General features: G+C 56.4%; 1 protein-coding gene across 2 annotated transcripts; it reads left to right on the forward strand.

The window, feature by feature from the left end:
- Nucleotides 1-1,913: 1,913 nt before the first annotated feature.
- On the forward strand, nucleotides 1,914-20,641 carry P2RX1 (purinergic receptor P2X 1). Of its 2 annotated transcripts, XM_060082558.1 has the most exons (12): nucleotides 1,914-2,050; nucleotides 11,574-11,721; nucleotides 12,024-12,095; nucleotides 12,520-12,589; nucleotides 12,831-12,927; nucleotides 13,231-13,311; nucleotides 13,581-13,722; nucleotides 15,368-15,495; nucleotides 15,927-16,017; nucleotides 16,437-16,502; nucleotides 16,831-16,932; nucleotides 17,043-17,211. In XM_060082558.1, exons 1-12 carry the CDS (start codon nucleotides 1,914-1,916, stop codon nucleotides 17,106-17,108), a joined length of 1,200 nt encoding a protein of 399 aa, XP_059938541.1. In that variant the 3' UTR covers nucleotides 17,109-17,211. The 2 variants fall into 2 exon arrangements, with proteins under 2 accessions (XP_059938541.1, XP_059938542.1); XM_060082559.1 differs by lacking the exons at nucleotides 1,914-2,050; nucleotides 16,831-16,932; nucleotides 17,043-17,211 and adding an exon at nucleotides 19,161-20,641 and having other exon boundaries at nucleotides 11,461-11,721.
- Nucleotides 20,642-22,190: the final 1,549 nt, after the last annotated feature.

Below are 22,190 nucleotides of genomic sequence, written 5' to 3' on the forward strand. Positions count from 1 at the left end.
CCACCCTCCCAAGTGTGGTGTGCTGTCCTGAGAAGGGTGGGTGGAGTGGGAACACAGAGATGGCCCAGACACGGTGTCAGCATCCACCCCACCCCCACTGCAGACAGTTCATGTCCAGCGCCTGCTATTCCAAGGGCCATGAGGCCAGTTGGGAAGAGGACAGGCCCGTTTGTCTGAGGTCAAGACCAGGCCAAGGGGATGTGACGACCTCCGCTCTGCCTCCCAGCATCTCTGGATTTTCCTTAGAAAAGCCAGGACGTGGTGCTCGCCAGCCCCTCTTGAAGGCAGCATCCCCGGAGAGACCCTTAAGCCTGAGATTGGCGGGAACTCTGTGTTGGGTGAGGCTGATCTGTTTGATGCGGGATTGGCCTGGGGTGCTGGAGGGGCCCTCTGTGGGGACCCCTTGCTGTCTAGAAGGCAGCTCTACTCAGACAGGAGGCTGGGATTCCCAGCCTCGGGGCCTGGCTCCTTGCCCAGAGTGATCTCCCAGCTAAAGGCCTGCCAGGAAGAAGACTCCCATCAGCCTTCAGGGTGGGGCAGCCTGGACGGGGTGGGGGGCGGGGGGAGCCCCGAGGACACCCAGCCTGGGTGGAGGGAGGGCCAGGGAGACCTTCTTGCTTCAAGCGGGGGCTTCCTGTACTGTGCAGGGTGAGCTTGGGCAATTCATTTCTCCTCTCTGAGCTCTAGTTTCCTCACCTGCAAAATGAGAGGGAGGTTTGGAGTTAGCCTACAGCTCTGATGCTTGGAGAGCTAACACAGGACCTGCCCCAGCCCATCCCCCAGGGCCCCTGCTTTCAGGACCTGGGTTGGGGTTGAGGGCAGGGGCTGCAGGAGTGGCCTCAATTTCTCTGTCCTCAGTGTTGTCAGGACCCATCCCCTGGCCTCTACCTATGAGGAAATTCCCATTATTGCCCCATTTCACAGATGCGGAAGCAAGCTCAGGAAGGTGAGGCAAGGTACCCAGGCCCCCACAGCAAGCAGCACAGCCAGGGGTGTTCACTGAGGCAGTCTGATGTCAGGCTTTGCCTGCTGGGCTCTGGGAGCCCGACAGTGATGTGTAACAGACACAAGGCCCTCGCCTTGCCTGGGTTCCTGCGCCCTGTGCTGGTTTCAGGGTAGTGGAGGTGTGGCCAGGACAAGAGAGGTGGGGGGATGGAGATGCCAGCCCGACACTGAGGTTGATTGGGCATGGGCCAGGCTCAGACCCAAAGGGATGGGTGGATGGAAGGTGGTCTATAAGGGTGGGGTGGGGGTCCTGCCACAGCTTCAGGAAGTGTCAGGCAGCTGGACTGGAAGCAGTCCTCCTTCCTCTCTGCCCTCCTGGCTGTAGACTCCCAGGGACTGAGCTTTCCACCTGGGGGCCAAGGTAGGGTGGGGAGGATGTTTGGATACGAAATGGGTCCCTGGTTTGGGGAGGGCTCCAGCCTGAGGCCACTCCACCCAGGCCCTGGCCTGAGCCCCCAGCTCTGTTCTACCAAGCTCGTGGGGGGCTGACAGCTTTATCTTTGCCTTGTGACGGGTGGCCCATGGTTTCCTGCCAACAGCTCCCGTTTCCGGAGGCCCAGCAGGGCCCAGGCGGAGCCAGGAGGGGCAGTGGAGCCGGGCCTGGGTGGCCCCCCTGGCCCCGCCCCCATCTATCTTTGGGAATTTATTTGTCCACAGCTGGTCCACAGTCCATTGCCTGCCAGGGGCCAAGAGCGGCTCTGACCACCCAAGGACTCTCCCTCCCAACTCAAGTGCTGACAACTGACCTCTGACTCCTGACCTCTGGCCCCACCTTTCCCACCCTGCTCTTCCTAAAGGGCCGGGAAACCCCTAGAAACTTCGCTGTAGACGTGGGTGTTGACTCCTGGCTCACCCCGGGAGCCAAGGCCGTGCAGGGGGCTCGGTTCTCAGCCCCCAGCTGGGCCACCATGGCACGGCGGCTCCAGGACCAGCTGGCCGCCTTCTTCTTTGAGTACGACACTCCCCGAATGGTGCTTGTGCGCAACAAGAAGGTGGGCGTCGTCTTCCGCCTGATCCAGCTCGTGGTTCTGGTCTACGTCATTGGGTGAGTCTGGCCCCCTAACTGCTGCCCTCCTGCACCAGCCTCCAACCCGGGCCTGTCCTCCAGGCTCTGTGATGCTTCCCATGACCCCAAAGAGCCCCTCTTTCTCTCCACGGCTTGTCACGCTTCCTGACAAACCTTTCTGGTGCCATTCAGAAGGAAGGGAAGCCTGCTAACCCGCTGCCTAGTTGGGGACACTGGGACAAGGGGCAGCCCTGCCTCCGGTCATGTGGTGAACAAGAGACACAGTCTCTGGGCTCTGAGGAACTGACTCACTGCTAATGGTTCCCTCAAGGGGTGGGAGGCGTCAGAGGCCAGGGCCCCAGCCAGCCCCAGCCAGAGCCCTTCCACCTCTGACCTCCCAGCCAAGCCATGCAGCTCCTGAGAGATGGAGGCCACACCCCACTTTACAGGCCAGAGTGGGACGGGCGGGCCCTGCTCTCACCTGCCCTGCCTAAAGTAAAGGCATCCTGGTCTATTCCAGAACCTGAGCAGAGAAACCTTCAAATTCAGAACACCTGGTGCGTTAATGGTGGCATGCCACGCAGAGGTGGGGGGATCTGTTCTGGTCCCAGGGAGACGAGCTCCTTTCTGGGCATCGTGGGGCCTGTCCCACCGTCCCAGGGGTGCAGGGGCAGAAGTAGTTGGGACGCCCCTGTGGGCTGCTGTTCTGGGACCCACGCCAAGGCCATCTTCCTGAAATCGGTCTGGCCCTCTGGGCAGGTGCTTATGTGATTACACATGTGTGTGGTGTGTGGATCCGTGTGCATCGTACCCAGGGCTCTGTGTGGGGTGCACATGCCCTCGTGTGTCTGGGCACGAGCCTATTGGGTGTGGCTGCTGGGGGTGCCCCTGGGGCTGGGCGCCCCTGTGTCAGGGACACTATGTCCACTTACAGTGACTCCACAGAGGGCTCCTGGAGGCCTCAAGGCCACTGAAGGGGGTTCAGCCCCCTCTGGGGGGTCTGGGACACCCAGAAGCCCTGCCCCTCTGGTCTCCGTGTCCCCGTTTTTGCTGTGAGACCAAACTAAGGCAGGCTGACCAGGAGGCCAGTGACCACCTGGTCCCCCCAGGGCCTCTGGCATCCCAAACAACCTTCCCTCTGCCGCATCCATCCCGCCCCCGAGGCGTCAGAGCTGGTTGGGTGGAGCCAGGGCCACGACCCAGCCCTCCGACTCTGACTCCTTACTGTCCACAAACTAATGTGATGTCTGCGGTGTCATTGAGCTTGTGAGGCAAAGAGACCCAGAGGGGAGCAGTGGGGTTTCCAGGTCACACAGCAAGTCAGCATCCAGGCCCAGTTAGAACTGGGGCCTCCTGATCCCCAGCCTTGACTCTGCCTTCTTCTTCCCCTCCTCACAAGGGCTCTGAGAACCCTTCTAATGGGGCCCCGATGTGTTTCCACCATTAGCCACACTCCTGACCCTCCAGGGAGGAGAGAGCTTGCCCAGCCAGGCCCGGCCCAGCCCTCCCACCAAGAGGCTGGGAGAATGTTGTCCTCACCGTGGCCCCCATGGTTCCCTGTTTCTGCTTTCGGGTTAGCACTGGGAGCAGCGCCAGACCTCCTTTTTTGTGTTGGTGACAGACTGTCAGAGGGAAAGGGACAGTCCTCCACCCCACCCCCAGCTGCAGCATATGCCCCAAGCCACCACCCAGTCCTGAACACATGCCTCCAGTGACGGGGACCTCACTACCTGCCTCCTTCCCTTCCTCTCTCCCAAGACAGTGCGCTCAGTTTCCAAATGGACGTGGCCTCCTCAGTGTCAGTGAGACTCAGAGACACTGAATGATTTAGCCTGGTTCTCACAGCTAGAAAAAGGCTGAACCAGGATTTGAATTCAGCTGTGTTGACGCCAAAGTTGGTCTTGATATCCTGGAAAGGAAACATGCTCAGAGAGGGGCACTGACCTGCCCAAGTCACAGAGCAGAGGGAGGAAGGCAGAGTCCCTGGAAACACCCACCAACCCCCAGACTCCAGCTGGGGCTGCCACTCCTGCTGTCTCTGGTGCCCTCGTCTGGCCACTGCCCACTGCTGCACTGACCGCTCAGCTAGGCGCCCGCAACTGCTGACCAAACCCAGCCTGCACTTGGTCTTACAATTTCAGACCTTGGTTTCCCAGCTGTTCCACGGAGCAGGGGTTAGGGGACCCCTCCAAAGACATTGTCCGCAGGCTCAATAACTTGCCCTTTCCTGAGGAGGGATGGCCTTTCTTTAATTACCCCCTCTTCCCAAGGGCCCTGTCTGTCAGACTCTCTGGTCCTGTGGGCATTGCAGGGGCACAGAGGGAGCATAGAAGAGCCAGACACCCCAACCCCAGAGACAAAGAGATAGTCCAGATGGGGGGTAGGCAGACACAGAGACAGAACTGGACAGAGGGACAGACATTGGAACACAACACTCAGATGAAGAGAGAGTTCCTGAGGCTCAGATATGGAGAGGGAATTACTGAGACAGAGGCAGAGAGGCTGAGATGCTGAGAACTCGAACAGACTCCGAGGAGGGAAACTGAGGCTGTTTTCTCTGTCAGTCACAATCCTCCGGGAAGTTGAGGGCAAGTGGAGGGAGCAGACCTGAGGCCCTGGCAGCCTGAGCTAAGATGTCACTCTTTTTATCTCAAATTGGGATGGTTAATTTGCCGTTAGACCTGTCTTCTGGGAGGTGATGAGCTCTCTGTAACTGGAGGTGTGCAGGCAGTGGGCTGTCATCCATGACCTCGCAGGCCCATACAAGAGGTGTGCTGGGATATGTCCCTGCCTGGGGGGCTCTGGCTGCACACACAGGAGGGTCTCAAGGGGATTTATGAATGCCACTTGGGGAGGGGAGCCTGGGAAGACTTCCTGGTGGAGGTGGCACAGTGGTGGAACCAGCCTTGAGCAAAGGCCTGGAGGCTCTAGTCCAGGCAGTCCTGCTCTTGGCTTTCCCTCGGGCCTCCTGTGCGCCCCTACACAGAGCTCATGAAACCACATGCCTCTGATCTTGGAGTGCACCAATCAGAGTTAAGGAGAGATACAAATTATTGCTGGGAGAGACACATCCAGGGACACTTCCATAGCATCTTCTCTGTGCCTAGGCCTGTGTCAGGTTCCCTGGGACAGAGGTGGGGTACAGGGCGGGCAGGGGGAGAGAGAGAAGCTGAGGATGAATTAGCTGGAACTGCTTGGCTCCTAGGGACAGAAACCCAATCAAAATGGATTAAAAAGGGAGGATGAGGGTATTAACTGGTTTGTTTAACTGAAAAATCAGTGTGGGCTTCAGGCCTGGCTGGATCCTCCCTGATGAGGGTGCAGGAACATGTTCTATGGGAAGATGAGGAATTCAGGTTGGTCCCATTGGGTTCTCCAAGGCAGCTAGGCAGGATCTTCTCAGCTCTGCTTTCCTCTGTGGAGGCCTCATTCTCAGGCAGGCTCTCTGCCCTCAGAGTGGAAAAATGGCCACCAGCAGCCCTGGGGCACAAAAGTGTCTTCTCCTCCAGAGTTCCAGCAAAAGTCCCAGGTCCAGCTCTTATTGGTTGGGTCATATGCCCATCCCAGAACCAGTTGTTATGGCCAAGGAAAGGGAATGTCCTGACTGGTGGAGCCTGGTTGGGTACCCACCTCGGTCCAGGCACTCCTGCTGGAAAGCAGAGTGTGATCAAAGGTCCTGGGGCAGGGAAGGAACACCCAAAGAGTCACTAGGGCTAGGCTGAGGGAGCATGAATAGAGACAAGGGAGAGGAAGTGGAGGAGTGAGCAGGGTCAATGGCTCAGGCCTCTCAATGCTGAGTTGAGGGATGTGGGCTTTCTCCTGCAGGTGGTGGGGAGCTGTGGAAGGGTGTCTAACAGGGAAAGGCCCAGGGCAGGCAGGTGCTGGGGTAGGGGGTGGAGGCCAGAGGCAGGACAGCTGTGAAGAGGCAGCAGTGATGAGAGGAGAGGGTGAGGCCGAGGCAGAAGCAGCAAGCGTGGAAGACAGGTCATCATCCCAGCGGGCCCCGCACTGGGGGTGGCCACAGCTCAGCTTCTGCCCACCGTTGCTGCATCAGGACATGTGCCCAGCATGGCCAGAGGTCCTGACTTCTCAAGAGCAGTGGGAAATTGGAAATTATGGGTGAAAGGAACATCTCTTGGTTGTTAGAGGTTGGTGATTCAGTTAAAACACTTAAAGACATAAATCATCAGCCTGACTTTGTCTGCAGACTGCATGTTGATTAATCTCTGAGCCCCGGTGTGGGCCCCAGCTCTGAACTCAGTCCCTCCTGGGCCCGGAGTCTGGTCTTGCCTCTCTCCAAGGATGCTCTGCCCAATAGCATGTGGCCCAAGGCTATACGCTGTATCACCAGCCACACGACCTGACCTGCCTGCCCCACGCCAGAGCTTCCCCGGCATCTGCCCCAGCTCCTCTTGTGTCTCAGCCTCCCCACGAGAAGCCCTCTGGGTTCTTTGATGAAAGCCAAGGGGAGATGGGAAGGATGGAGGGATGCAAAGAATGTGGGCCTGAGAGGGAGGGTGCCATGTTCAGGCTGTGAGCCTGGGGGTTGGAGTCAGTATGGCGCCGTCCTTCAGGATGAGGGCGCCAGAGAAGCAAGTTCTGTGGGAAGATGAGGCGTTCAGTTTGGTCCAGTTGAATTTTTGTTTTGAGATAGATTTCACAAGTCATAACATTCATCCTTTTAAAGTACACAAGTTGGTGATTTTTAGTATAATGACAAAGTTGTGCAACCATCACCACTATCTAATTCCAAAACATTTGCACTATTCCAAAAGGAACCTCATACCCCTTAGCAGTCACTCCCCGTTGCGCCTCCCTACCGCTTATTCTGCCTATTCTGGACATTTCATAAAGATAAAATCATACAGGGCTTCCCTGGTGGCGCAGTGGTTGAGAGTCCGCCTGCCGATGCAGGGGATGCGGGTTCGTGCCCCGGTCCGGGAAGATCCCACATGCCGTGGAGCGGCTGGGCCCGTGAACCATGGCCGCTGAGCCTGCACGTCCGGAGCCTGTGCTCTGCAACGGGAGAGGCCACAACAGTGAAAGGCCCGTGTACCGCAAAAAAAAAAAAAAAGATAAAATCATACAATATGTGGCCTTTTTGTGTCTGGCTTCTTTCACTTAGCACCATGTTTGCAAGGTTCATCCACGTTGGTTGTAACATGTTTCAGTTCTTCAGTCCTTTTCATGGTTGAATAATATTCCATTGTATGGAAATTCCACACTTAGCTGGACATTTGGGTTGTTTCCACTTTTTGCTTGTGAATAATGTTGTGAACATTTGTGTATAAGTTTCTATGTGGACATGTTTTCAGTTCTCTTGGGTATTCGGTTCTAGGGGTGGAGTTGCTGGGTCAAATGGTAATTCCATGTTTAACTTTCTAAGCAACTTCCAGACTGCTTTCCAAAGGGTCAAGTTAAGTTGGAGGTACCTATGAGATGTCTGGGATGGGGGTGGGAGGGTAGGCAGGGCAGGGGGGCGGAATCTGTGTCACCAACAGTTGGAGATTCAACATTTTTTTTTTTTTCATTACGCGGGCCTCTCACTGTTGTGGCCTCTCCCGTTGCAGAGCACAGGCTCCGGACGCGCAGGCTCAGCCGCCATGGCTCACGGGCCCAGCCGCTCCGCGGCATGTGGGATCTTCCCGGACCGGGGCACGAACCCGTGTCCCCCGCATCGGCAGGCAGACTCGCAACCACTGCGCCACCAGGGAAGCCCGAGATTCAACATTTACATAATTTTTTTTTTTTTTTGCGGTACGCGGGCCTCTCACTGCTGTGGCCTCTCCTGTTGCGGAGCACAGGCTCCGGACGCGCAGGCTTAGCGGCCATGGCTCACGGGCCCAGCCGCTCCGCGGCATGTGGGGTCTTCCCGGACCGGGGCACAAACCGGTGTCCCCTGCATCGGCAGGCAGACTCTCAACCACTGTGCCACCAGGGAAGCCCAAGTTCTTTTTTTTTTTAATGTTTATTTATTTGGCTGCGCCGGGTCTTAGTTGCGGCATGCAGGATCTTCACTGGCATGTGGGATCTAGTTCCCTGACCAGGGATCAAACCTGGGCCCCCTGCATTGGGAGCGCGGGGTCTTAACCCCTGGACCACTAGGGAAGCCCCTATATAAGTTCTTTGAGTGCAGAATTTTGGTTTGTTTTTCCTTGGCACATAATAGGGGTCTGATAAATATCTGTTGAATGACTGAATGTGTGGAACTGAATCTCGGAGGAGAGTGCAGAAGTGGATATAAAAAATCGGGGACAAAGTGTACCTGCAACAGTGCACACAAGGTTCTGCCTGGGCTAGAATGGAAGCCAGAGGATGGGGACAGATCGACATTTAAGGAGGAATTGGTGAAGGAGGACCAGAGACAGTAAATAAATAGGATTATTTATTATGTGCTTGCTGCGTGCCAAGCACTGTGTTAATTTCCTTAAAAAGAACTCATGGGAACGTCCTCCAAACAATCACCTAGATTCTTTTTCTTCCTGGAGCCCAGCCCACGGCTCAGTGAGGGGTAGGGCCTTGCTTGTAAATATTTGTTGAATGATCAGCATCTTTGAAGTAGGTGCCTTCACCTCCTTTTACTGAGACATCTAGTGCTCAGAGAGGTTTAGTCTTTAGCCTGAAGCCACACAGCTGGTGAGTGGCGGTGCTGGCGTGTGAACCTCGGCCTCTGTGACTCCGGAGGCCACACTCTCAGCCACTCCACCATGTGGCCTCTTCCACAAGGGGCTGTTGAAGAAGAGAGACTACTGAGGATGAGGAGGAGAGAATGGAAAAGAGAATTTCCGGAAGGGGAGGGGCTTCTGAAGATGCCAGTGTCTTTGGCATCAGTCCCCCTTGGTAGCCTTCCTGGGGCGTTGACCACAAGACCAGGTCAAGGAGAGCATGGCTTTGGAGGGACAGGCCTGGCGCCATGGTCATTCTGGTATTATCAGAACCGAGGTCACTGATGTCAGATTTGGGCCACAGGACTGACCGCCTCTGGGAACAGACACAGCCTGGAATGGCTACATCAGCCCCAGGGCACAGCCTCCGTGTGGCTCCTGGCAGATACATTGATGCCAGGCTTCTCAGTGGAGGGGCCAGGGTCCTGGGCTGGGGAGGCTCGAGCCTGGGTCTGCCTCTGACTCGGGAGGGACGCTTCCTCGGGCCTCAGTTTTTCTACCTATACGGTGACGAGTTGGTTTTGAGCAAAGAGAGAAATGCTGCTACTAGGATGTCAGGGATGGGGGCGCCCAGGAGGCAGGCCGGTGACCTCTCTCTCCTGCGGGGTGTTCAGAATGCAGAGCAGCTCCCCATCATCCCCCCCAGTAGCAACTTCACACTTGGGCATGGAGCCAGAGGCCTTCCTGGAGGAAGGAACCTAAGGAGACTGGGGGAATAGGTGATGTCCCACCCTCCCTGATGGGGCTGGAGGCAAGCAGGCAGGCTCAGAATACTGAGGCTCGGGAGCCTTTGTCATGCCTCACCTGTTGCCATCTGAGACCTGCAGGGGGCAGCAGTGATCAAGCTTAAGCTTGGGAGGGGTTGTCGGGACTCCAGCTCCAGGCTTTGGGGGGCGAGGGGGCTTGGAGAAGGAGAGGAGTAGACGATAGGAGGGGAGAGGAGGACATTGGTGGGCTGCCTTCCTTCCTGGAGCCTGGAGCAGGGAGACAGCCCCCAGAGAGCTAGTGGTGACTGGGAATAGGAGGCCTGGAGAATTCTGTCATGGGTCCTGAGCTCTGGGGGACAGAAGAAGGGCTCTGAGCTCTGCTTTGGATGGGTGGGCTAAAGGCAGGGTGAGGGGAGACAGGGGCAGAAACACACCTCCCCACAGGTAGCCACAGCCACAAGTGTGCTCACAGATTTGCCCTGGAGATACACAGCTACACACTCTGACGGATACCATGGAGACACACACACACACACACACACACACACACATACCCCACACAGAGTTACAATGAATCGCCAAGATTCTTTCCTGAAGGAAGGGGACCACACCCTGGAGAGAAGTATTATCCAGAACTCTCACTTGTAGGCAACGGAAACCAAACCCAAATTGGCTTAAATAAAGGAAAAGAATTTATTAACTTGTATAACTGAAAAGTCCAGAAGTGACTTTTCAACGTGCTTCAGGTATGGCAGGATCCAGGTGCTCAAGCAACATTGTTAGGAATCTGCCCCCCTCCATCTACTGGCCTGGCTTTTCTCTAAGTTGGCTTCATTCTCAGGCTTGCTCTCTCCGTGAGGTAACACAGATGACTAACCGTGCCTTGCTTAGCCACCCAACAGAGAGGATGTCTCTTTCCCAGTAATTTCCAGAAAAATTCTGGCCGCGTTGCTGAAACTCCTCAGGGTTGAGGTGTGCCCATCCTTAGACCCATTGCTGTCGCTAGGGCAATGGAACATTGACTGGCAAACCCTGGTCATGTGCCCCCCACTGTGGAGCTAGGAGGGAGGTTGACCCCACTAAACCTCCCAGATTGAAAGTGGAGAACCCAGAGGAACAGGGGTTCTTTTTTTTTTTTTTTTTGCGGTATGCGGGCCTCTCACTGTTGTGGCCTCCCCCGTTGCGGAGCACAGGCTCCGGACGCGCAGGCTCCGGACGCACAGGCTCAGCGGCCATGGCTCACGGGCCCAGCCGCTCCGCGGCATATGGGATCCTCCCAGACCGGGGCACGAACCCGTATCCCCTGCATCGGCAGGCGGACTCTCAACCACTTGCGCCACCAGGGAGGCCCGGAACAGGGGTTCTTGACGCTGGGAGGGGAAGGCCAGAATTTCCTGAGAAAGCTGGGAGACCTCCAGCCCGACCCACACCCACAAGGGCCTCATCTGGGGCCAGATGCTGTGAGCCCTTCAAAGGGCCACTTGCCCCTCTGGTTTCCCTTCCAGTCAGTCCCCCTCCCCAAGAGCTCCCAGCATGGCTGAGATGATAGTAGCTAATGTCTCTACAGTGCTTGGCCCATACGCCAGTTTCCACTCCAAGTGCTTTCACAGGCATTAACTCACAACATAAGTAGCGTTGGTACTGTTATTGTTTACATTTTACAAGGAAACTGAAACAGAGAGGGATTTGCCCTAAACAGAGACTAGTTTACCCCAGATCATACAGCCTGTGAGATTCAAGCCCAGACTCTCGGGCACCAAAGGCCAGGCTCTCGGCCATCATCATACTCTGCTCTTTCTCAGCGGGAAGAGCTCAGGAAGGAAGGAGATAGGGGTGAAGAGGGCAGTCCAAGCAGCTTGGCTTCCAACAAATGCTCCTCTTGGAAAAGGCTCCGAAAGAGACCTTCGGAGGCTCTGCTCTCTGGCCAGCCAGTAATAGTATTTTCACAGTGAAAAGAATGGTGGAACTCCAGGCACAGGCCAGCAGGGGGAGCAGGTGAGGATTTCCAGCCTCCAGTCCAAGATGTAGCTTTAGGAATGGAGCGTGGCTCAGAGACGCGTCTGGGGAGGGGAAGGGGAAGGACTTGACACGTCCAGCTGGTGCCGGAAGGGGCGGTGGCCCACAGCCTCATGCCATCCTTGAATGGCTCCGGCCAACTCTGGCCCCACTGCCCCCCTAATCCCCCTGCAGGTGGGTGTTTGTCTATGAGAAGGGCTACCAGACCTCGAGTGGCCTCATCAGCAGCGTGTCTGTGAAACTCAAGGGTCTGGCTGTGACGAAGATCCCAAGCCTGGGCCCCCAGGTCTGGGATGTGGCTGACTACGTCTTCCCAGCCCAGGTGAGCAGACTCGGGGGTGCACCTTCCACCCACAGGGCTTGCTGGCTCAGAGCTGGGTTAGGCTCCGTCCCACCTCCCTGTGTGACCAGCCTAGCTCCTCTCTCTCTCTCTGGGCCTCAGATTCCCTGTGAATGAGGGGAGGGAGCAGCCTCATAACATCACCCCAGTCTGATGTCATAGGTTATGGAGGCTGCTGGGTGTCATGTGGGTTCTGGGGGCTTGCTAGGGCAGTGCTTGGGCTCTTGGGGCTCTTCTCCCAGCTCAGAGCCCTGCCCTCCCCTCCCCCTGCCTCTCACTTCCAGGGGGACAGCTCCTTTGTGGTCATGACCAATTTTATCGCCACCCCCCGGCAGGCCCAAGGCCACTGTGCAGAGGTGAGGACTGTTGCCCATCCCCCCTTCTTGGACCCACAGGGAAAAATAACATAGAAGAGGAGGTCCCCTTGGGCATTGGAGGGGAAGCCAGATAGGCTTCCTGCGGCACCACAGTAATGGCCCACCACTGGCAGTTGCTGAGGCTTCCCTCCCAGCTGTGTGTCAAGCAGGATGCTGAGCCTCAGTGCCTGCCCAACCCCCAAGCCCCAACCTCCCCTACCCCTGCTGGCTGACATCAGCACTGGGGCAGCTGGGCATGAGCCCAGAGGGTCCTGGGAGGGGACTGGGGGAAGGAGGCTGTGAGTAAGGGTCACTCAAAGGGGTCTGAGACTCTGCCCCACACCCTAGGGCCATGCGGGGTGGGGGGGATCTTCTTAGGACCCTTCCCAGGGGACCTGGGGCCAGCAGCTCTCCCCTTCCCCAGAACCCGGAAGGGGGCACGTGCACGAATAATAGTGGCTGCACCCCGGGAAAGGCAGAAAGGAAGGCCCAAGGTAAGGTCGGCCTCCTCCTGTCCCCCTCCACAGCCTGTCAGCTCCAGGCTTCCTCCACCAGGAAGTCCTTCCTGCTCTCTCTCCTCCCGCCACCTTGACCTTGGCCTCCCCTGTCCCAGAACCAGCCAGGCTTCTGCTCTTGGGTGCCCCATCAGTGGGGTCTCCTAGGAGTGGGGCCTGGGGGCTCTTCTCTGCATCCCCAGCTTGGGGTGGGCACCCAGGGGTTCCACCCTTGCTCCAGGCATCCGCACAGGCAAGTGTGTGGCCTTCAACGACATCGTGCATACGTGTGAGATCTTTGGCTGGTGCCCCGTGGAGGTGGATGACAACATCCCATGGTAATGCCCTGTCCTTCCAGGGAGCTGGGAGCAGGGTCCCCAGCCCAGACTAGAGGAGCATCTGCATCTGTGCTCCGTCCCCACTTCTTCCAACCCCACCCTCACCCCATCTGTGCAGCTCAGGCCAAAGATGCCCCAGCCTCCGCTCAAGGGGCCTGAGAGTCCACATTACAGCATGCCCACCCCTCCAGTGACTCAGGAAGATCCCCTAGGCTCTCACAGCCCCCCACACCAAGCCCAGCTCTGGTAGGCACACGAAGGACTCCTGGGGAGGGGGCAGTGAGTGAGTGCCGTCTCCTCCAGCCCTGCCCTTCTCCGAGAGGCCGAGAACTTCACTCTCTTCATCAAGAACAGCATCAGCTTTCCACGCTTCAAGGTCACCAGGTTTGTGGGAAAAGCAGGCAGAAATGCAGGCGGCTCTCGGAGGCTGCTCCAGCCGGTCTCAACCTGTCACCTCTGTCACCCTGCACTCATGCTGATTTCCTTCTGGAGGCAGAAGCTTGGGCTGGGCCCCTGGGGTGGGCTGCCTTCAGTCTCCAAGGGCTAGGGAAGGGGCATCTCTAGGGCCCGGGAGGGGTCCCCAGAGCTCCCGGGCATGGTGGGTGCCCTCCCAGCTGGCATGCTGCCACCACCAATGCCCTCTGCCCCTGTAGGCGCAACCTGGTGGAGGAGGTGGATGCCGCCTACATGAAGACCTGCCTCTATCACAAGACCTTGCACCCACTGTGCCCAGTTTTCAAGCTCGGCTATGTGGTACAAGAGTCAGGCCAGAATTTTAGTGCCTTGGCCGAGAAGGTATGGTGCCAGCTGAGTGGGGAGGGCTGGACCCCCAGATCATCAGGCCAAAAAGGACTTTTCAGGCCCAGTTAACCCCCGCACCGCACCCAGTCCCTAGCGTGGGCTGAGCATATATATAGATCTGTCCTCTAATACTGGGGGCCCCTGTGGTTCAGGCCTGTGTCCTCAGCAGGGCCTGGCATGGACCTGGCACAGAGGAGGTGCGCAGAATGAATGGCCATAGGCAGATGTCACTTGGGTGTCTTCCGAGGGCCCAGTGTTGTTTAAATATTAGATACAAGCAGCTTAAATCCCATGGCCCACGGCCCTGAGAAATCCTGTGCCTGCCCAGGTTTCCTGGGAATTCTGGAGGCTGAGATGCACACAGTCACGTGGGATTCCCAGAGAAATGGTACCTTATAAGGAGCACAGACCTGTCTGACTGGGTTCAGATCCTGGCTCAGACAAGTCTCTTACCTTCAGGGAGCCTGCGCTTTTGCACCTGTAAAGTGGGAGCAATAATAGTACAAGTCTCTTGGGGGATTGCCTTGAGGGCACGGGACAGCACTTCAGGGTGGCCTGGCCCAAGGCATCCTAGGAACATGCTCCCTTCGTGATCCTTATCGTCCGCTCCTGTGGGATCCAGGGATGGAAATCAGCCTCTCTCTGTGACATCACGCACCAAAACAACTCACCCACAGTGCCTTTATGGAGAACACGGGTCAGCAAACTTTTTCTTTAAAGGGCCAGAGAATAAGTATGGGCTACAGGTCACATGGTCTCTGTTCCAGCTACCCAGGTCAGTTGCTATAGGGCAAAGGCAGCCACAGGCAATGTGTAAACAGATTCGGCCCTGAGGCCTCAGTTTGCCAGCCCCTGGAGGGGGTTTACACGGTAGCAACACACAGGACCAGAAAGCTGAATGTTAGTTTCCCCTGTTCCTAAAAATCTCCCTGCCACCCCCAGTAGGAACTTCTCACCCATCACCATCGTCTGTAGGCATCTAGCCTCCCGCCTAGCTGCCCAGCTCCACACCCAACTCTCCTCTTGCTCAGCCCACCTGTCCCTGATCCTTGCCTCACCCAGGGGAGCTTCACTTTCTCAGGTTTTCTCTTCCCAGCCCATGTCTTTACAGACTCCCTCTTTAATTCAACAGCTATTTACTTGCCTCCTGCGCTGTGACTCAGGAATCAGTGCAAATGAGACAGCTCCACCCTTGTGGAGTTTACAGTCTTGGAAGAGATGCGCTAATAACCACCCAAAATAAATGTGTGGTTACTAAGTGACACGTGTTCTAGAAGAAAACACAGAGGGAATCACAAGGGCATATTTTAGACTGGGGGTGGTGGTCAGGGAAGGCTTCCCAGGAGAAGTGACCAAAGGATGAGAAAGAACCAGCCTTGTGGGGAAGGGTGGCGGGCATGGGGGAGAGTGACTGCATGTGCAAAGGCCCTGAGGTAGGAAGAACCTGGTGTATTCTAGAAACTGTCAGAAAGCTGGAATGTGATGGGTGGGAGGCGGGACCAGAGAGGGTGACGGGACCTCAACCCTGAAGCAGCTTCTCAGTGTCTCTTCTCAAGCAAACAGAAAACAGCTGTACCAGCTGTAAGGCAGGAGCTCTTGATCCTAAACCCCGGATCTTGAGGGCCTGTGTCCCTGGTAGGGCGGGGTGGTAGGCATCACCATCGACTGGCACTGTGACCTGGACTGGCACGTGCGACACTGCAAACCCGTCTATGAGTTCCACGGGCTGTATGAAGAGAACAACCTGTCTCGAGGCTTCAACTTCAGGTGCCTGCCGGGCCCCCACCAGTGCATCCTTCCTTGGGGTCCTGCGGGCTTTTCTACTCCCAGAACCCCTTAAGGCCAAGCAAGTGTCCCCGGGAGGGGAGCAGCGGATCCTAGGAAACTCTCATTCTCCCGGAATTGGCCAAGCAGGGAGCACGAGCTGCGAGGCCTGAGCCCTGCCCCTGGCTCTCTGTTCCCTTGAGGCCCACCTGGCCGGGACTGGCTGGGGAAATTGCCGACATCAGGAGTTAGGGCAGCGGTTGAATACAGCCTTCCTGGAATGAGGCCTGCGATTCCCCCTCTATATAATGTTGGGGGGTATGGGGCTCTCATGGACCTCTAAGGGCTCCTGTGTCCCTGATGCTCTGGAAGCTCTGTACCCAAGACAGTTCTCCATCACCCACCCTCTCCTGCAACCTCTCCCCTTCCCCAAGGTTTGCCAGGCACTTCGTGGAGAATGGGACCAAGTACCGGCACCTCTTCAAGGTGTTTGGGATTCGCTTTGACATCCTCGTGGACGGCAAGGTGAGTGTCCAGTGTGAGGGGTAGCCAGAGACACATTGTTGGTTCCTGCCAGTGCTTGTTGGGTGTCTGTGGTTAGAGGCGACAGGAAGTTGGATGGGCCTCATTCAGCACTTCTATATCTGATAACAGAGAGACCCAGGTGCTGTTGAGGGCAGGGCTTTCCAGCCTGTGACCACACCTCCCTCACTGTCTCCCTGTGTCCAGGGAGGGCAGAGCCAAGGTCAAACCCAGGGCTCCCGACCAGCAGCTGGGTCTCCATGCAGAGCCAGAGCCGTGGGCAGCAGTCTGTGGGACCAGCTGCCAGTGGAGGGTGGGGAAGGCCCCTTGCCCCCGGCCTGGTCTCAGCGCTCCTGAGGAAGGCCTTGTCCACCAGACCCTTCTGACTGTTAACCCTTCTTTCCCCTGGGCCCTGCCACCAGGCTGGCAAGTTTGACATCATCCCCACCATGACCACCATTGGCTCTGGGATTGGCATCTTTGGGGTGGTAAGTGCTGAGGTCATGGGGTCACTGCGCTGGGGTCAGGACCTCCCCTTCCACACCTCAGCAACAAGTCTCCCACCCCAGACCTGACCGAAATTGTTCCCCATTACTGAGCCCACCCCACCTCCCTAGACCCGCACACAGTATGTCTGAGGAAACTGGGGCCCAGAGCTGGGGCAGGACAGAGGTGGGATGGGGCCTGCAGTGCCTCGTCCCCACCAGGACCTGAAGTCTGGCTAGGACTCAGCCTGGCCCCCACTGTCAGCAGAGATTGAGGTGGGGAGTGGAGGGTCCTGTCCCTGCCCCCAGATTCCCGGGCACTACCCCTTAGGCCACGGTTCTCTGCGACCTGCTGCTGCTCCACATCCTGCCCAAGAGGCACTACTACAAGCAGAAGAAGTTCAAGTACGCGGAGGACATGGGGCCAGGGCCGGTAAGAGGACTCCCGGAGCCAGCCCTTCAGAGGCCCCAGGCCTGCGTGTCTGGGCCGGGGAACCAGCTGCTTCCCCCGGGATGACTTTCATCCCCCCAATGTTTACACAGGGGAAGCACGACCCTGCGGCCACCAGCTCCACCCTGGTTCTGCAGGAGAACATGAAGACATCCTGACCTCTGCCCCCACCCCCCACTGGACACAGCAGGCGGAGAGCCTGGTGGGGTCTCAGCCAGGGCGGAGGGGTCTCCCCAGGAGCGCTCCAATCCTCTCAGCCAGGCAGACACCAGGTTGCTGGAAGCTCAGGGTGGACTCTGGGAGAGGCCTGCACAATTCTGGGCTCTGGCTCCAACTCTGCAGCCCCCAAGGGAGCCTCACCCCGGCCTCAGCCACTCCTGGCCCCGGGCTTCATGCCTGTCCCTCTGGGCCCTTGTCCACCCATCCTACTCCCTCATGTCTCCAGACCTCTGCTCCCCCATGTGGCAGCCACTAGCCATCGGTGACTATTTAAATTAATTAAGATTGAATAAAATTAAAACTTCAGTTCCTCAAATAGCCACATTACAACTGCTGAATATACACATATGGCTGTGGTTGCCCTATTTGAACCACATGGAATGTTTCCAGCATCGCAAAAAGTTCCATTGGACAGCTCTGCTTGAACCCTGTTTCTTACTGACCCCAGATTTCCCTGGGATGCTTATCAACAGTGCTGGCACCTGGGAATTCCCTGGCAGTCCAGTGTTTAGGACTCTGTGCTTTCATTGCCAAGGGGCCTGGGTTCGATCCCTGGTCAGGGAACTCGGATCCCACAAGCTGTGAGGCCAAGGGAAAAAAAAAAAAGAAATGCAGTGCCAGCAACTGGGTGCACCCCAGACCTCCTGAACCAGAAACTGCACATATGGTCCCATGATCTGCAAGCATAGCAAACTCTTCAGGTCGTTTTCAGGACCTAAGTTTTAGAACCACTCCTGATCAGGTATCAGACTTAGCTGGGGCCAGCATCCCCTGGCAGGTGCGGGCCTTGAGCAGGTGTGTGGTGTGCTCACAGGCCACACGGTGTCTCATGCACTCCTCCCCCACGTGCACACTCACCCACATGCACACTCACCCGCACACACAGCCCTCCTCCCATCCACACTGTGTGTTTGAACAGCTTGGGCCCTGCAAACACAACCATCTGAACACACCTACACCCCCAGGCACAGACTCACGGTCCATGCCACCCCACCTCTGTGGGGATGTGCTTCTGCTCAAGTGTGTCAGGCCAGGACAGCCCCTGCTAGTGACGAATCCTTACTCAGCCACCTCTGGCCAGGGTGGGAGCCTCAGCCGAATCCTGGGCTCTCTGCCCGTGAGCCAGCCGCAGCTCCCGAGGCCTGCCCAGCTCTGTCTGAACACAACGTCTGGGAAATGAAGGGCTGGAGTGTAATACAAGGACTGGTGAATGGGTTCAGACCTCTGCCTTCTGCCCTTTCTTCCCAGCCCTCTCTGAAACCCAGTGTCCGCAGCTGTGAAACGCGGGGCTAAGCTGAGCGATCTTTGAGATCCTTCTGGGTCTCTCCGTGGGAGGTGGTGAGCTGACCCTTATGCAGAGGCAGTGCTGGGCGTCAGCTCACCTCTATCCAGGGGCCGCTGCCCTGGCACGGCCCCAATCATTGGAGATCTTCCCAACCCTCCTCACGCCCCTCCCCCGGCTTTGAAAGGCCTGGCACTGGGACAAGCAGAGACCCCAGGAGTGGCCTCATGAAAGCAGGGGTGAGGAAGGGGCTGGCTGTCCCAGGAGGGAGATTGGATGGGATCCCAAAGAGGGGAGGAAGGTCTTGACTGGAGACAGTGTGGAAGGATCCTCCAGGGACCCTGCTGTGGGCATGACCCTTCGGCCAAGCAGGGTCCCTGGGCACCCCCATCACCATGCTCTGTCTAGACCAGTGTTGTCCAACCCCAGTGATGGAACATTCTCTATCTGTGCTGTCCAATGTAGTATTCACATGTGGACGTTAAGTATTTAAAATGTGGCGCATGCAACCAAGGAACTGATTTTTTTATTTTATTCATTTGAATTTAACTTGCCACGTGTGGCTAGTGGCTACCATATTGAGCATCACAGGCTAGCCCCTCCCCTCTCCCTCAGGCCCTTGGCCTCCTGCCCTCTTCCCCAGCCAAGAGCCATCCCTCGGATTTTACAAGACAGGAACTCCCTCTTCTTCCCTCCCTTCCTTCTCCAGATCTACCTGCGTGTGCACCTCCTGTCCCCTTCCCTCCCGAGTGAGCAGAGGGTTCCTCCTTGGAAGTCACGCCTCACCCAGCCTGGAGGCTGCCTCTCCTCTCTCCCGCTCCTCTTCTGCCTCCTCGCAGCCCACATTTCCCTGCTGCTCTGCCTGCTCTCCGTTCACTGCCACCACCATTCCAGAAAGACCAGTCTACACTTCCCTCTGGGTCCCACCCTCTACAGTTGGCCTCCAGCCCCTACCCCCACTTCCAGGTGCCCTTGCCAAGGTTACCAGCGGGCGTCCCTTTTGCCAAATCCAAGCAGACACTTCAGCCCATACCTCTGACACTGTTGGCTGAGCCACCCTTTGTTGAAAGATTTCCTTCCAGCAGCTCCTAGGACCCACCCTCTCCAGATTTTCCAGCCAGCCTGGGGTGTAGGGATAAGATAGTTTTCAATTGCAACTCTGTCACTGTGTGTCCTCGGGCAAGTTGCTTAACTCTCCAAGCCTCCTCTGTGAGTCAGGGATAATAATAGCCTCTACTCAGGTTGGGGTAAGATAAGGTGCGTGAAGTACCTAGCACGGAGCCTGGCACACAGTACTGCTCTGCCCCTGCCTCTATCCTCTCTTTCAATGGCGGAGTCAGCTAGCTGTCCCCAGGTTCTTGGCTGGGTATGTGGCTGCCTAGAATGGAAGCTGCATTTCCCAGCCTCCTCTTGCAGCTGGGTCTGGTCATGTGACTGTTATAGCTAATTGGATGTATGTGGAAGTGTCATGTGACGCCTTCTGGGAACTTTCCTTAAAAGAAAGCTGGTGCAGATCCTTTGCCCTCTTCTTCTTCATCCTTGTCTCCATCCCACTGCCTGGAATGTGTACGTGATGGTTGGAGCTCTAGCCACCATCCTGAATCACGAGGACAAGAGTCAAATCCAGAAGTGGCTGGAGTAGTGAGTGGAAAGAGACACATCTGGGAGGTCTTTGTGGAGCACAGCTGACATATTGTTACCCCAAAACTGGGTTCACCTCTGGTGGGTTTTGAGCCAAAAGACACAACCAAGCCGAAGAGTGGGAGAAGGAGGCACTTATTACTTGAGGCAAGTAAGGAGAACACTGGGGATCTTTCCCAAAGCAGTGTCTCCCCGAATGGCAAAATTGTGGAAGTGTTAAGCTAGGGGTACATGTACATTCGTGAAGAGGCTTGGGCAGTGTACACATCATAGAATTGGGGCAAAGGTTGACAGAAGCGTCAGAAAAGATCAACATCATCCCTCAGGTTCTAGTTGATCTGGTGGTTGAAGGGGGTTTAAATTCTGCAAAACAGCTCTTTTAGGAAAGTACTTCAGGCTAATCTGAAGTACTCAAACAGAACTGGGAGTCTTTACAACTGCTATATTATCTTTGCTATTGTTATTTCCCCACCTGATAACAGCTGTTTGTTCCTGCATTCTTTTGTTCCCTTATGATCATTAATTACTGAGACCTGTTCAAGGACAAGCATTGTGGCCAGGGTTAGATTACAAAAACGGCTTAAGCCAAAAATGGCTTCTCTTATGTCAAAATGCTACATCTGATTCTTTTCCTCGGGGACCCCCTACCCCATCTGCTTACAATACCAGCCCAGGACTGTCTTCCCTGAGGCTCTTACATGGAATTTCTGTTATCTAAGTCAAAACTGATCCTTCCTGGTACAGAAATTTTTCCCCCTAAAAGCAAGTGTTCTGTCCTCAGCCCCTGTCTATTTGCCCTGAAGTTATCTCAGCCTTTCCCATGGCCCTACTATGGGTCCCTTCGGACAACTCCCAAAACTGTCTCAATGGCCCAGCCCTCTTTCCTGAACTCCAACCACACACATCCAACCCCCTAATTGCCATATCCAATTAATTATTCATTCGACAAACATCTTTTAAGCAACGTGTCAGGCTTTGTGCTGGATGAATCAGGCATGGTCCTTGCCCTCAAGGAGCTCCCAGTCCAGAGGAGGAACAGGCAGGTAAACAGATGCTCACTTCAAGGAAGTCCCTAAGAGGACTTGCTAACCCACTCTGGGCAGTGAGCTTATAGGGACGTGTTTCTGGCAGAAGGGGCATTGAACCAAGTCCTGAAAGGAGTGAGGCAGGTGATTAGGACTGAGGTCATGGAGGGCCTGATTAGATCTATTCTCAGGGTACTGGTGAGCCATGGAAGATTTCGAAGCAGTTGGACTTGTGTTTCTAAAATATTACTCTGGCCACCAGGTGGAGAAAATCAAGTGGGTGGGGGCCGTGCGGGAGGGCAATGAGGCTGCATGGGGCTGGGAGGCCAATGAGGAGGCTGCTGTAGCAATTCAGGTGCAAGAAGATAGTCACCTGAGCCAAGGGAGGGGCAGAGAAGCAGAAAAAAGTGGATGGATTCCAGGGATATTTAAGAAGCAGCATGGGCAGGACCTGGTGCTCTACTGGTTGGAACAGGTAGGTGGTAGGCTATGATGACTCCCAGGTGTCTGGCTCCAGACTGAGACAAGGACATAAGAGGCCAGGTTTGGGGGAGTGATATGGGGCTCTGTCTTGGACAAGTGGTGGGGTGAGGTGCCAGAGGATAGATACACAAGTGTAGAATGTAATTGAACCAAGAGTTGATGAGCTCGCCAGGGGAGAGGTGGGCTACCACGAAGGTCAAGACGTCCTGCCCCAGCTCGCCATTCCTGCTGCCTGCTCACAGAGCTCTTCCCCAAATGAGAATCCGAATATGACCCCAGCATTCTGTCAAAACCGCTTCCCGTTTCCCCTACCCCCCACGCAGCAGAAGGCTAAACTCCTGAGTCTACCATTCAAGGTCTTCCTCCCTGGACCTCGGCCCGGGCCCCATCCCTTTGCTGATCTCGCTTCGCCCCTCCTCTAGTACTCACTGCGCCTCATCCCCGCCCCCCACTCCGGGGGCAGGGGGTGCGCTCTTGCCCCTCCCAGGCCGAGATGTTTGGGGGACAAAGGGTTTTTTTGGGGGGAAGCAACCGTACCCTCCAGGCCCAGCTAAGGGGCCCAGGCCGCGGCCTGGAGGGATTTCGGGGGG

The sequence above is a fragment of the Mesoplodon densirostris genome, chromosome 18 (assembly GCF_025265405.1).
Source record: "Mesoplodon densirostris isolate mMesDen1 chromosome 18, mMesDen1 primary haplotype, whole genome shotgun sequence".
Classification (NCBI taxonomy): Eukaryota; Metazoa; Chordata; class Mammalia; order Artiodactyla; family Ziphiidae; genus Mesoplodon; species Mesoplodon densirostris.

What these genes read in the sequence shown, in the direction of transcription:
- P2RX1 (XM_060082558.1), top strand. Translation starts at nt 1,914, where the DNA reads ATGGCACGGCGGCTCCAGGACCAGCTGGCCGCCTTCTTCTTTGAGTAC. An exon ending in TTAGTGCCTTGGCCGAGAAG is followed by an intron (nt 13,723 to 15,367) that starts GTATGGTGCCAG and finishes TGTCCCTGGTAG; the next exon opens with GGCGGGGTGGTAGGCATCAC. An exon ending in TCTCGAGGCTTCAACTTCAG is followed by an intron (nt 15,496 to 15,926) that starts GTGCCTGCCGGG and finishes CCCTTCCCCAAG; the next exon opens with GTTTGCCAGGCACTTCGTGG.